This window comes from Carcharodon carcharias, chromosome 1, assembly GCF_017639515.1.
Source record: "Carcharodon carcharias isolate sCarCar2 chromosome 1, sCarCar2.pri, whole genome shotgun sequence".
Classification (NCBI taxonomy): domain Eukaryota; kingdom Metazoa; phylum Chordata; class Chondrichthyes; order Lamniformes; family Lamnidae; genus Carcharodon; species Carcharodon carcharias.
The window spans coordinates 214,117,955-214,130,966 of record NC_054467.1 but is presented as its reverse complement, the minus strand read 5'-3'; the positions used below and the strand labels follow the sequence as shown (position 1 = coordinate 214,130,966).

Genomic DNA, 13,012 nt, shown 5'->3' with positions numbered 1-13,012 from the left:
ACTAAGGGTAAATTGAAATACAATATACACTGTTTGCTCAGTAGACTATATATAGTAAGCTAGGCAAAATTTCTTGGCTGGAAAACATTCATTACAAAGTCTGAGGGAAAAATCAATAAGGACTTTATTTCTCTTGATAGCATTAGGTTATCAAGGATGTGAGTTTTCAGAGGAAAAGAAAGTTAACTTTTGTCCAAAAGCATCTAAAGAATTGGTTCCTTGAGTTTTTCAACTTAAAAAAAAATTGTCATCTGCCAATTAGATCCATTTATACTTTTAGCTAACATATATTCCCTTTTGGGCATCTTAGCTTACTGGCTTCTTGTGTTGGGTTTATTCAGGAATTGACACATGTGCTAGTGTATCAGAACAGAAACAATTGTGGGATTTGAAAAAAACATTGCACAATTGACCCATTTTCTCTAAGATAAAAAAATATCAATTTTCCTTATTTTTGTGGTATGTTCACCTTCCTTCCTCCTCCATATGTATATTTGAGGCCCACCAGTTCTTTGTAGATGATACCAGCTAATTCATTTCACACTGTTATAGAGGAAAAGGGAAAAATAACTGCAATTTTAAATACCGTTAAGTGAATACTATCCAACCTAAAACTATTCAGGTGAACCTCTGAGGAATTAAAAATATTTCCACAGGCGCATTTACAAATAAGTTGGCATTTCTAGGTTACCTTGTATGCAAAATACTACTTTAGTATTGAATAGAAAAACCCATTGTCTTTTACCACACAAAAATTAGATTTATAAAAAAACCATCTTTCAGGGTATTCTAAATGGCTTTGCATATCTGATCTTGGGAATATGTGTGTAAATTCTGGGAATGCCGCTAAGGTTGTGCAGTTTTCTGAAATGTTTTGTTCCAACTAAATTTTCAGCTGGTTTCTGATCTTGTAATGATTCAATTTTTTGTTTTGAAAAGCTGCTTTAATCATTAAAAAAACACTACTGAGAACAGAATTGTACACTATCACTAGTGTTCAAAATTGTCTGCAAGTACATTAGATTTGTAAATGAACATTGTTCAGTCACACAGGATGCCATTAAGGACTAATTTGAACAGTTCATTTTTAGAACAGCAAACCGTTTCAGTCACATATATTAAATTACTTGCTGCATATAATTTGAAATTGTGAAATTAGCTCTGCAGGATGCTTGAACAAGAATGAGAAACTTGGTGTCAGCAGGGACAGTCAGGCAAAACCAAGTGTTTGTTTTCAAGTGAAAATGAGAAAATGCGCATAGTAGATGACACTGCTTAGTGGGCTGCCATCAAAACTGATCGTCACTATTTGCTTAATTTGATTCCTTTGTGCCTCCCTAAATACTGACATAAGTTGTACTTCCACAGGAAAGTGCTTTATCAGTTGCAAAATCAAAATATTTCAATTTTATTTTGCATTTTGTTTGTTGGAAGATTTGTCTTTCTCACCCTTTCCAAAAAGCTGCCACCAAAGAAACTTTCCCATGTGGTAACTTTACTGTTGTAACAAAAACAAAAGATCCTGAAAATATTGAACAGGTCAGATTGCCACTGTGGTGTGTTTCAGGTATAGCCCTTCAACCATTTCAGTGGCTCTTGTTCCAGTAGATGGGGGGTGGGGGCACTGTAAATCACAAGGAAAAAGCAATGAAGTGAATTTTCAGATGTAATAAGGGTAGATTCAAAAGTTTTTGCAATTTGATGGAAGAAAGGGAAAGCAGTTTCAGTTACTATTGTGTGTGTGATGCACAAATGGATTTTAAAGGGAGGTGCTGACTATTTTGGGTTGTCAAGAATTGGGAAATTGGAATTATGAAGATTTAGTACTGCCATGGCTAACAGTTGCTTTGATGATCTTTTCTTTAAAAAAAAATCCTCTAATGCTCCAATTTCCCTTCTCCACTCTTGAAGGCACACATTCACCTGGACTGTTCCATGTATACTCACTGAACTTGTACCATCATTGGTTGACAGGCCATGTGACCAATCCAGGTGAATCTAATATTGTCTCCTGCATTTGAATGTTTTTCAGCAATTATCACACTGAGCAGGGACTGTAGCTTTTTCTTTACCTATTTATTAGCTATGGGGTACAAAGGTCGATTGTAGTGCACTTGCCACTACACTAGCTAAGATCAACTATCACAGCACAACTAGGGGATGAAATCATGGTCCTTCTGGTCTGCATGGCTCAGTTCCACACTGAACAATGCAACTGTCATTGGGAGAGCTAGTGTATTATTCTCAAATGTTCTTGGTGAAAGATGACAATACATTTTGTGTAATTAATGCACATTAAACTGAATTGTCAGACACTAGGGCATCATTCCTTTTAGGTTTTGTAAATGTCATTGTTTTCAATAACCTAGCTTCAGGGGAACAGATGTCTTTGGACTTGCTCCAAATCATGAAGTTTGTCTAGCAGCTGTGTCTGGTCAAGAGTCTACTCGTTAATTCAAAAACATTGCAATTTACTGGTTAATTTGAATTGTGCTTCGAAAGCTTCTATGCCATTTCAATGCAATTGCTTCCTTGGGATTTCTCGATAATTAGAATATTGGGGCAGGACAAAATAGAGCTTAATTACCAAGCGTAGATTGCTGATTGTTTAAAACATATGTCATTTTGAGTTGTTTTGCCTCATGATGCCCGAATATATATATATATATAATATATACATATAGATCATGTATAGATGTTGAGATCTATTTGATTCCTGTGAAAATATCTATCAAGAGGCAAGAAGAATAATTAAAAATTAGTGTCACACCAAAGCTTTTGTTACTGATGGGCTGAAAAAGTGTATAAATTATGTTAAATATTGTTCCTTACTTTGAAATATTGGTGCTTTCTAATGTGTAGGATAGAAACATATTCATTTTTCCCATGTTAATTTCACATCATGCACTCTACTGTAGTATATTACAGCTGCCTCTCTGCTGCCCTCTGTTTCTGTTGCTGAGGTGTAGATAAAATTAGTTCATAATGGCTACTTACAGTGACTCCAAATGGTGAGTCTTCTCTCAGTGCAATGTATAAAAGAAAGATGGTGACAAGGATAGGATAGAATTCTGTTTTACATTTCAAATGAAAAATTAAGAACTGAGACACTTTAGGCGTTCCAAAAAGTGTGTCGCAAAGTTGATTTTGAGGAAGTTTGAGTGTTTTGAAAGATTGCGCCGTGTACACATCATGTTCAGGTACAGCTTAGTGAATTCTCATGGTATGCAATTGAAGAAAAATGGCACTGAAGGCATATTTGGGGACAATGGGGGAATTGAGCTCTAACAAAAAGGACTGGTGTAATTATGAATGCAAATTACACACTTGACTGAAAGTGAATAAAAAAGGAAGTGCAATTCTGGTTGGTTTAGGCCAAAACTGATCATACGTCTTTTCAAGGTAAATGTCAAGAGATAAAATGTTCAACCCAAAAGGAACTGAAGGCGTCACTTAAACCATTTGCTGCTTTAGTTTCTGTAGATGTTCCCACTCATACATCATGCTGTTTTACAACTGGAATGGGAGGCTGTTCCATCCTTTGTGCCAGACTATTATTTTTGCACTAATTGATGTGTGAAAGAAGCCAAGTTGTTGCGCCACAAATTTCAATTTCCCTCTGTCTGATTGTGAACACTCTGTTTCCGTTTAAATTGATGGTTTGGCTAAGATTAGAAACTGGCTTTGGGGAATCATAAGCACAATTCCAGGTTCAGAATCTGAGACTTAAAAGTATGTTACACCCATTCGTAGAGGGATAAAGATCAAATTGTAGGCAACGAAGAAGCTGAGGTAAAGGAATTAGAAATAAGAAGTTAAGGGAATGGAGTGGCATTAAGTGCAGATAAAGCAACACTTAATGAAGGAGGCAAACTGGATGAATTGAAAGCAATTATATAACAAAGATGTAAATTTAAAAGCAATAAAAAATTTTTTAAAGTGACTGTTCTTTGCTAGGAGTGGAAGGTGTGATTATACTTTAGGAGAGACAGAACAGCTTAGAAAGGAGGAAGAGTGACAATATTTGCAGTCAGAATCTTAGAATCAGGGGTTAACCATTTAGGACTGAGAGGAGGAAGTTCTTCGCTCAAAGAGATGTGAATCTTTGGAATTCACTAGCCCAGACAGCTATAGGCGCTACATTGAGTATATTCAAGTCAGAGATCAATAGATTTTCGGATACTAAGGGAATCAAAGATATGAGGACACTGGAGGGGTGATGTAGCTGAGGTCGAAAATCGGCCAACAACTTAGTGAATCGTAGAGTAGAATTGAGCGGTCAAGTGGTCGACTACTTCTTGGGTAGAAATTTTCACTCGGCAGGTGAAGACCTGCACAAGCGTGGAATGATGCACGTCGAGGTCGGCCGAGGGTACCAACGTCAACGCGCAGTCGCATGATAGTTCGGTTGTGGGCGCACTCCGGAGTCAGCAGCGTGCCCGCTGGCAATTGAAAGGCCTGGTAAGGCCATTAAGTTATCAAGTAATGTGAAGTTTTTGCTGCCCATCCAACCTAATGGTTGGCAGGCAGGCGAAAAGGCCAAGTGGCCTTTGCATTTTTTTGGAAACCTCATCCATGGCCAGGATGAGGTTTCCAAAAGCAAATAAGAGCATCAATTTTTCTTTAATAATATGTCCCTGAATCCACAGAGTCAAATGAGGGGACATGTTTTATTACATTGTTATTTAAAAAACTTTTTAAAAATATTTCTTCATCTTGCCGAAGCAGCTCCGTGCCTCGGAAATTATGCTCGTGCGCATGTGTGAAGCTTGCATTCGGCATAGGCAGCACTGAGCGCTCACACTCGTGTTTCATGCTGGGCGGGCCATAATTGGCCCACCAACATGAAATTACGGTGCGGTGCCGATCGCGGGCAGCGGTCGGCTTCCCTACAGCCCCACCGAGCAACCCTGCCAAGGGCAAAATTCTGCCCCTTATATTTTTACACTAAATGCTGCACAGAGGACTGCTGCACTCAAAAATAAAAGGCAAGCAGAGACAATGGCCTTAAATTTCGATTGCCCCTGCATCTCTTGCTGCTCAGATGGTGGTCAAGTTTGCCTTTCATGATGGCAAATTATGCAGCAGATATCCACAAATCTAGACCACTCAGGACAGTCTCACACTGCATCTCCTGAATGGACCAGGTAGTGAAGGCATTGTTTAAGAACACCAAATATCTGCTCAGTGACATTGCTGGTGGCAGAATGGCCCTTGTGAGTCACTGCTGCGGCTGTGACTGTGCTCCTGACAGGAGTCATGAGCTAAGTGTAAACAGAATAGCCCCCATCACCCATGCTTGTTGGAATAAGGGTGATTCACAGGACTGGCACAGGATTACTCCATCATGATTGCTGCCAGATAACTGGGTAGAGACACACATTATGTACAGCCTGTGGTCACAAATGAATTAAATGTTGAAGGAGTGAAATGGATTTCTGTTCTGAAAGATGGTGTTTGGGATTGCATCCAGTATGCTTTGCACAACCTTTGTTGCTGCTGCCATTTCTTTTCAGTAGTTAAATGAATGAGAGATTCTTGTGGAAGAACTATTTGAATTAGATAGGTTTTTAGAACCAAGGGACCTATGTGTGAGTTAGAAAAACATGGGGACATCTAGGTCAAATGACATAATTTTCTTTCCACAGATGGTGGTTGAGCTTTGTGAACTTGTTTCAGGCTTGCACATTGAGTACAGGTTCATTGCAAGTGTTCAAAGGAAATTGATGAGTTCCTGGCTTAGGCTAATATCATTGTGGACAGAAGATAGGTGGGGTATTGGGCGATGTGCAGCATGGTCACTCTGGCCCACTGGAATTCATTTTGATTGCCTTTGAGGATCAAGGAGGAATATCCTAGAATTGCTTTTTTCCCTTGTTAGTTTGGATATTACCAGGATATAATGTGGCTGATGGGTATGGCATTGAGGGCCATGATGCTTGTTTGGAATAACATTACATCGGGTGGAATCAAAGGGTCAGATGTCACTTTCATGTTTGAATTTCATATGTTTGTATGTTTTATACATCAAATTTTTTTTAAAAAATAGCATTGTTACATTATTAGAATTGTAGTAGAAATCTCTTAGCTGTGGGAGGGAAATACAAGACTTAACCTGTGGACGGATCAAGATGATGAGTAGGAAGAACAAAATTTTCGTTTTTGGGGACGCTAACTGCCCACTAATTAATTGGTATAATAAATGAAGACAATGAATGGAATTCCAAAAATATGTGCCACTCTTCTTTTGTGAGCAGTATGCCTGTCTACAAGGGGAGAGATGGTACTGGATGTTATTATGTGTAATGAAATAAATTAGGTGATGAACTAAATGTACATGGAACCTTGGGAGTAATGAGCAAATAGTGCAAAGTAAACCCAAGAACAAGAGCATTAGATTGGAAAAGTGTAGATTTTAGAAAGGTGATGTGTTGGTATAAGGAGAAATTGGCAAACAGGATTAGATCAAGGAGCTTACCAAGTTACAAATATGTCAACTCTTTTCTTCACCGCCGATGCTGCCAGACCTGCTGAGTTTTTCCAGGTAATTCTGTTTTTGTTTTGGATTTCCAGCATCCGCAGTTTTTTTGTTTTTATCTACAAATATGTCCTGTTGGCAAAGAGGCTACTTGTAGGTTTCAGGAAGCTAGAAATAAATGAAGAAATTACAAACAAAAGCTGAAAGAGTAAAGAAAGGCTTACATGCTTATAACACTTTTCATGACCATTGGCTGTCTCACTGCTTTACAACCAATTAAGTACTTTTTGATGTGGAGCCATGATTGTAATATAGGAAACATGGAAACCAATTTGTGTACACCTTACAAACAAGCTCCTTAAGCAATTTTATGTCAGTTAAATGCCTTCTGAGCACGTAAATGATGCTAGGTGATCACAAATGATGTCGCTTGAAATTTGTATGATTTAACTTCACGTTAGTTGATCGCCAATTATGTCACTTCCCTATTTGATGTCAAATGATGACTAAATGTTTGCTTTTGAATGCAGATGATTGCAAATGAGCTCATATGAATGCTGTTAAATACAATGTCAAAATTTTCTATTGGGATGGGGGATTCTGGTTGCATAAGTAAATTTAAGAAAGAGTTTGTCAGATACTTGAGGATGAGGAACTTCCAGGGTTATGAACAAAAAGTGGGGATGTGAGATTAAACAAGCTTGCTCTTTCAAATGGCTATCACAAGCAAGATAGGTCAAATGCTCAAAGTTTCTGTAACTCCTTCAATATGTGTGCCTATGTTTCCCATATTTGTCAATAGACAACAGGACCAGATCAGAGGCTGGGAATTCTGCCAAAGCCTGTCCACCATCTACAAGGCACAAATCAGGAGTGTGATGGAATACCCTCCTCCTGCCAGGATGAGTGCAGCTCCAACAACACTCAAGAAGTTTGATAGCACCCAGGACAAAGCAGCCTGCTTGATTGGCACCCTATCCACCACCTTAAACATTCACTCCCTCTACCATGGGCGCACAGTGGCAGCAGTGTCTACCATCTACAAGATGCACTGCAGCAAATCACTAAGGCTCCTTTGACAGCACTTGCCAAACCCACAACCTCTAGCACCTAGAAGGACAAGGGCAGCAGATGCATGGGAACACCACCAAGCCACACACTATCCTGACTTGGAACTATATCGCCATTCTTTCATTGTCACTGGGTCAAAATCCTGGAACTCTCTTCCGAACAGCACTGTGAGTGTACCTACACCACATGGACTGCAGTGGTTCAAGAAAGTGGCTCACCACCATTTTCTCGAGAGCAATTAGGGATGGGCAATAATTGTTGGCCTAGCCAGTGATGGCCACACCCCGTGAAAGAATTAAAAGAAAAGAATTATACAGTTAATGTAATAATATCTTAATGACCTGATCTACAAATATATGTTACTGCTAGTAAACATATACTGTGAAGCACAGTAGCCTTGATTTCTGTCATGCTAAATAATGTTTGTTCTGTAAATTTCTCTTGCACTGCAAAACTGTTGCAGCAATGATTTAATGGATAGCTACAAATCTTTGACCTGCTGTCATCCCTGTTGACGAAGATGATCTAGACCAAAAGGAAAAAATGGTATCTTGAGTTTTCCTGAATTACTGTAACCTGCAAAATGTAAGTGATATTGGTCTGTCATAGATATGTCCTTGGTATTCGTGTGGCAACTGGAAACTTAATAAATTTGAAAAGGTTGACTAATTTTATTCTTGATATTGTGCACATTTTACCTCCTTCTCCTGCCTCTTTGTTCCCCCTCCCACAACCCACCCCTAAGCATTGCAGCCTTAGCCTCCCATTATTTTTTTAAAATTGCTGGATTTTGAATTAATTGCCCATTCGATTCACCGCAGAAATTGAAGTCTAATAATTAATTGTGCAAGTATCTTTGATCAATGATCTCTGATCATCGTTAGTGTCTGTCGATCAACCTCTCTGACTTAGAAACTGACCATTTTAACTGTGGAACCTCATTTCTTCAATCAGGCAATTATTGCTGGAGATTTAAATTAACCTATTTTTCTGTTTTGCACCTGTTTCTTTTTATTCATTAAATCTTTGTTTCCTTTTTTATTTCTCTTTCTGTACCTGATTTGACTCCCAAGATACCCTGTTGCCCTCCCACACTATTATCAAATTTTGCTTTGAGCAAGTTTTGAGTTGAAGGCTGCAGTAAAAAGTGTAATTCACATCGTAAGCCACTGCGGCAACTTCTTGTCCACTTAAGTGAATTTTGCTTTTAAAAAAGGTATTTTTTTTCCCCCCAAATGACTTGGTTGCCATCAGCAACTAAGCAGTTAAGTTGAGTGACTGGATTCTTGCCAGAACTCTTTATTTGGAAACCACAATTGTCCTTCAATAAACATTAATATAATATTTTATTACAGAAGTTGGAGATGGTTTGTTTCTTTAAACCTGAGACTGACTGAATTGAAAACTGAAGTAAATTGGGCAATGCATTTGATTGAACCGATTCAACATGTGATATTGGCTGTATGCCCAAGCAACTATCATGTTTGTGACAAACTAAAAGTTAAGTGGCACATAATCACAAATGGTACAAGGGCAGATAACTTTATGTAGTATGTCAGGCATTATTTGTTACACCTCCTTGCTTTAAAACTGCTGGATGGAGACAACTTGGGAACAGATATTTGACTATGCAATAATACTGAGTCAGTACTTAGTCTTTCAAGTTCAGACATGTCATCATTGAAGTTCAGGAAGAACGTTGCAACACGTAGCTTGTTAAGTTTCATAAACTGACTTCAGTGGCTTTGTTCTCAACTGAAGGCAAACAGAATGGTTAAGTTTCCAAAGATGAGGGTGAGTAAAAGAAAACTTTAAATGGTGAACCCAAGGTATAAAGTGATGTTGAACAAAACATTGATCATGTGTGGATGTTTATGAAGTGTGTGAGATTGATTGTACTATTGCGGAACTTAAATTGCCTTGTACTGGCCTATTGCTGCTTCCCCTTCTCCCAAGTAAGCCTAGATCCTTTAATTAAAAACACAGGTAATGCAGATTCTGTGCTGCTGATTTATTGCAAGGTAAAGGTGAAACGATTATGTCTGCTGCTATATGGAATAGAATAATCACATCTCTGCAAAAGGAAATAAGAAATTGATTCATTATATCTTTACAGTATCCATAATAGTAATATTCTGCTCAGGTCACAACAGTAAATGTAGGAACTGTAAAATTGTTTCATGAACTGTCTTTTTAACCTCTCCCCTCCTCACCTTTACAATTGTCTTTTGTTTTAAGGTTTATTCACCTCTGCCAAACATTGTACTGGTGTTTTCCATTGGCCTTCAGGCCATTGCCAATATTGTAAACAGTAAATGTTTATAAGTGACAAATATTTTTGTTTAAATATATATGTGTGTGTGTGTGTGTGTGTGTGTGTGTGTATATATACTTGCGCTATTGAGAAGCTTATTGCCTTGACTTGATAGCAGACACCACCTGAGCTTTAGATTTCATTGTGTGTGGAGGAAAATCAATTCTGATAATATAGTACAGTGAACGCGTCTTGAAATTATTTTCCCATATTGCTATTACTCTCAGGTAAAAATAAACTGACTTGTCATCTCTCCTGAGGATAAATTCACCAAAGCAGGGAAACACTCTATCCTTGACATCTACACAGACTCCACTGTTGTGATAAGTATGTTCATTTTTTCTTGTGCAGTCCAGAATCTGTGTAATCCTGCCAGCCACAGTGGCTGTGACCAAACTTTCTCCTTTGCTGCTCTGCATCTGGGAGTACAACGTCACTTTGTGTTGCTTTTTCCTCTTTTACCCCATTCCCTTGCAAAAATTTTCGTTACCGCATTTTAAGCACAAGCAAATATAAACAGTACTGTTCTAAGTAGAAACTGAACCTGGTGAAACTGAATCATGATTGCTGTCACCAGCAGATACAAAAGTCAAGTGCTGGAAATCCAGAATTAAGAACAAAATTCTGGAAATTTTCAGCATGTCATGCAAGGTCTGTGGAGAGATAAGGTCAATGTCCTTGCATGAGGCCTGGAAAAAGTTGGAAATATACTAGGTTTTAAGCAAGTACATTGGCAGGAAAAGGCGAGGAAGGGAATTGAACAGAAGGGAAGACTCATGATGGAAGGCAGGAGAGATTGACAGAAGGGAAAAGGAGATGGAAATGGGACAAACAAGGGAACAAAGATCAATTTAAAGGAGGTGTAAATGGGAACAGCAGAATAATCGCCAATAGCTACTCACTAAAAAATGGGAGCAGTGTTTATGATTTAGAATTGTTAAACTGAGCGTTGTATCTGGAAGGCTGTGAAGTATCTGATTGAAAGCTGTGGTGCTGTTCCTCGAGATAATAAGCTTCATTGCAATACTGTATGAGTATAGGAGGCTGAAGACAGAGAGGTCAGATGGAGGGCATGGTGCAAGGAATTAAAATGCCTAGTGTTGCGATCCCCTGAGAGACTGATAACTTTTAAAAATACATCTGAAAACCCAGTAACCAATTCAAAGCAATTTCAGGCTGTTGTCTTGCCTGGCATAGCTCATAACAGATTAAGTGCTCACTTCACTATCCCATTTTACCTTGAATTAAAGAGAGTCCCAAAATATAATCATCTAATAAAATTGTGCATTCAGAACCCTGGTGACCAGAAGCTCAGGGTCTCACATGCAGATTGAAAGGAGGTGCTCCCCAAATTCGTTATTTATTTAATCTTTATTTTTAATCTTTATTTAATCTCCAAAGTGCCGAGGAGACTACATTTTAGTATACTGTATTTGCTGTTCACATTGAAAGAATTACAAATAAATCACTGTTTCATCTGAAGGGAACATTTGGGCCTTGGACAGTGGAAAGGGAGCAGGTCAAAGAGCAGGTGTTGCGATCCTTTGCTAGCATAGGAAAGTGTTGTGGGAAGGGGAGGTTGGGGGGTTGGTAGTTGCGGAGGAATGAAAAGAGGGCCAGAATGTTACTGAGTGAACAGTCTCTTCAGAATGCTGAAAGGGAGGGGAGGGGAAAATGTATTTGGTGACATTATGCTGGAGGTGGACGAAATGATGGAGTATGATCTTTTAAGTATGGAGGCTGGTAGAGTGGAAGGTGTGGACAAGGGGAACCCTATGATTCTAAGGGTGGAGCAGAGGTGAGAACAGAAGTGCAGGAAATAGAACGGAAAACCTTGGCAGCCCTGTCAATCAAGGTGGAGGGAATTCCTCGAGGAGAAAGAGAGACAAATCAGAATTGCGAAAATGAAAGTTGACATTGTCAAAATAGATGCAACAAAGGCAGTGAAACTGGGAGAATGAAATAGAGTCTTTACAGCGACCACAGTGTGAGGGAATGGAGTCAAGGTAGCTGTGAGAGTCGGTGGGCTTACAGTGATCATTGGTCAATAGCTTATCCCCAAGAACGGAGATAGGAAAGTCAGGGAAGTGAAGAGATGGAGATGGGCCATGTGAAGGTGAGACAAGGGTGAAAATTTAAGAAAATCTGATTAAATCTTTTGGTTCTAAGCAAGAGAAGGAAATGGCACTGGGATACAGTCATCAATGTTGTGGAAAAAGAAATGAGTAGGGTACTTGAGTAGGCCTGGACCAGAAAATGTTCCACATACCCCACAAAAAGATGGTTCAATCTTGAAAGGCCATCTCTCCTTATCTAGTGTACTTTTACATCTGTTTAAGCCTGAGATAACCACCACGCAGGTTGTCCATGTTTGATCGTAGCATGAATGGAGTTTCTGTACAAAAAAGAACAAATCCTTATGCAGCATGTTTATCATTTCAGGATGCTGCAAAGCACCTAACAGCCGATGAAGTACTTTTGAAGCATAGTTACTGTTGTAAAATTGGTACTGTATTATAGTTTCACTTTTGTGTGGTAATTTTTTCCCCTTCCTCTCATTGGTGCCTTCCAGAAAATAATATTTTTCTTATGTGATTGCTGGGTAGCACTCAGGAGGGGGTGGATTCTTGGTGGCAAGATTCGTCCCTCTTGTCTTCAACACTGCTTTGCTCCCCTTTCCCCTCCCTGCTTGTCTCCCCTTGCCCCCTTCCCCCACCCTCCACCTTGGCCCCTGCCCCCCTTATCCCTTCCACTTCCTCCTCCCCCTGCGAGGTTTATTGGACAACAAAGATTAATATTTAACATTCCACTTGTTGATGTATGGCATGATACACTGTCATTCCTGTGGATCCTAGGACTTCTGGGGTCTTGTCTTCTTGGTCCCTATAACCTAGTCTCTTAACTTGTGAAATATTGAAGATTTTACCTCAGTCAACTTAATTCTAATATACGTACAAAAACCCTTTGCAGCTTTAGGAATTCTAATTTCCCAGCCAATGGCCGGGATTTCCCTTGCTCGCTGCTGTCGTATGTGTTCAGTGGCATGAACAGACAATATGGCGAGAAGGCCAAAAATCGGTTTTGCGACGTTGTGAAACCAATTGGTAATAATCCGCTCAGCCCGTCGATGGCAAGCTGCGTTCTTTCAG

The 13,012-nt window shown here is 39.2% G+C and overlaps 1 protein-coding gene across 4 annotated transcripts in view; it reads left to right on the top strand.

Moving 5' to 3' along the window:
• The window catches only part of nedd4l (NEDD4 like E3 ubiquitin protein ligase), a 441,756-nt gene that overhangs the window by 244,069 nt on the left and 184,675 nt on the right, over positions 1 to 13,012 (top strand). Inside the window, exon 1 of one of the 4 annotated variants that reach the window (XM_041209917.1) lies at positions 9,255 to 9,343. The exons of the other annotated variants lie outside the window; for them this stretch is intronic. Coding sequence (XP_041065851.1) covers positions 9,320 to 9,343 — 24 coding nt within the window. The 5' untranslated portion in view covers positions 9,255 to 9,319. Of the gene's footprint in view, positions 1 to 9,254; positions 9,344 to 13,012 lie in introns of those variants that run through there. 4 annotated transcript variants of the gene reach the window in all.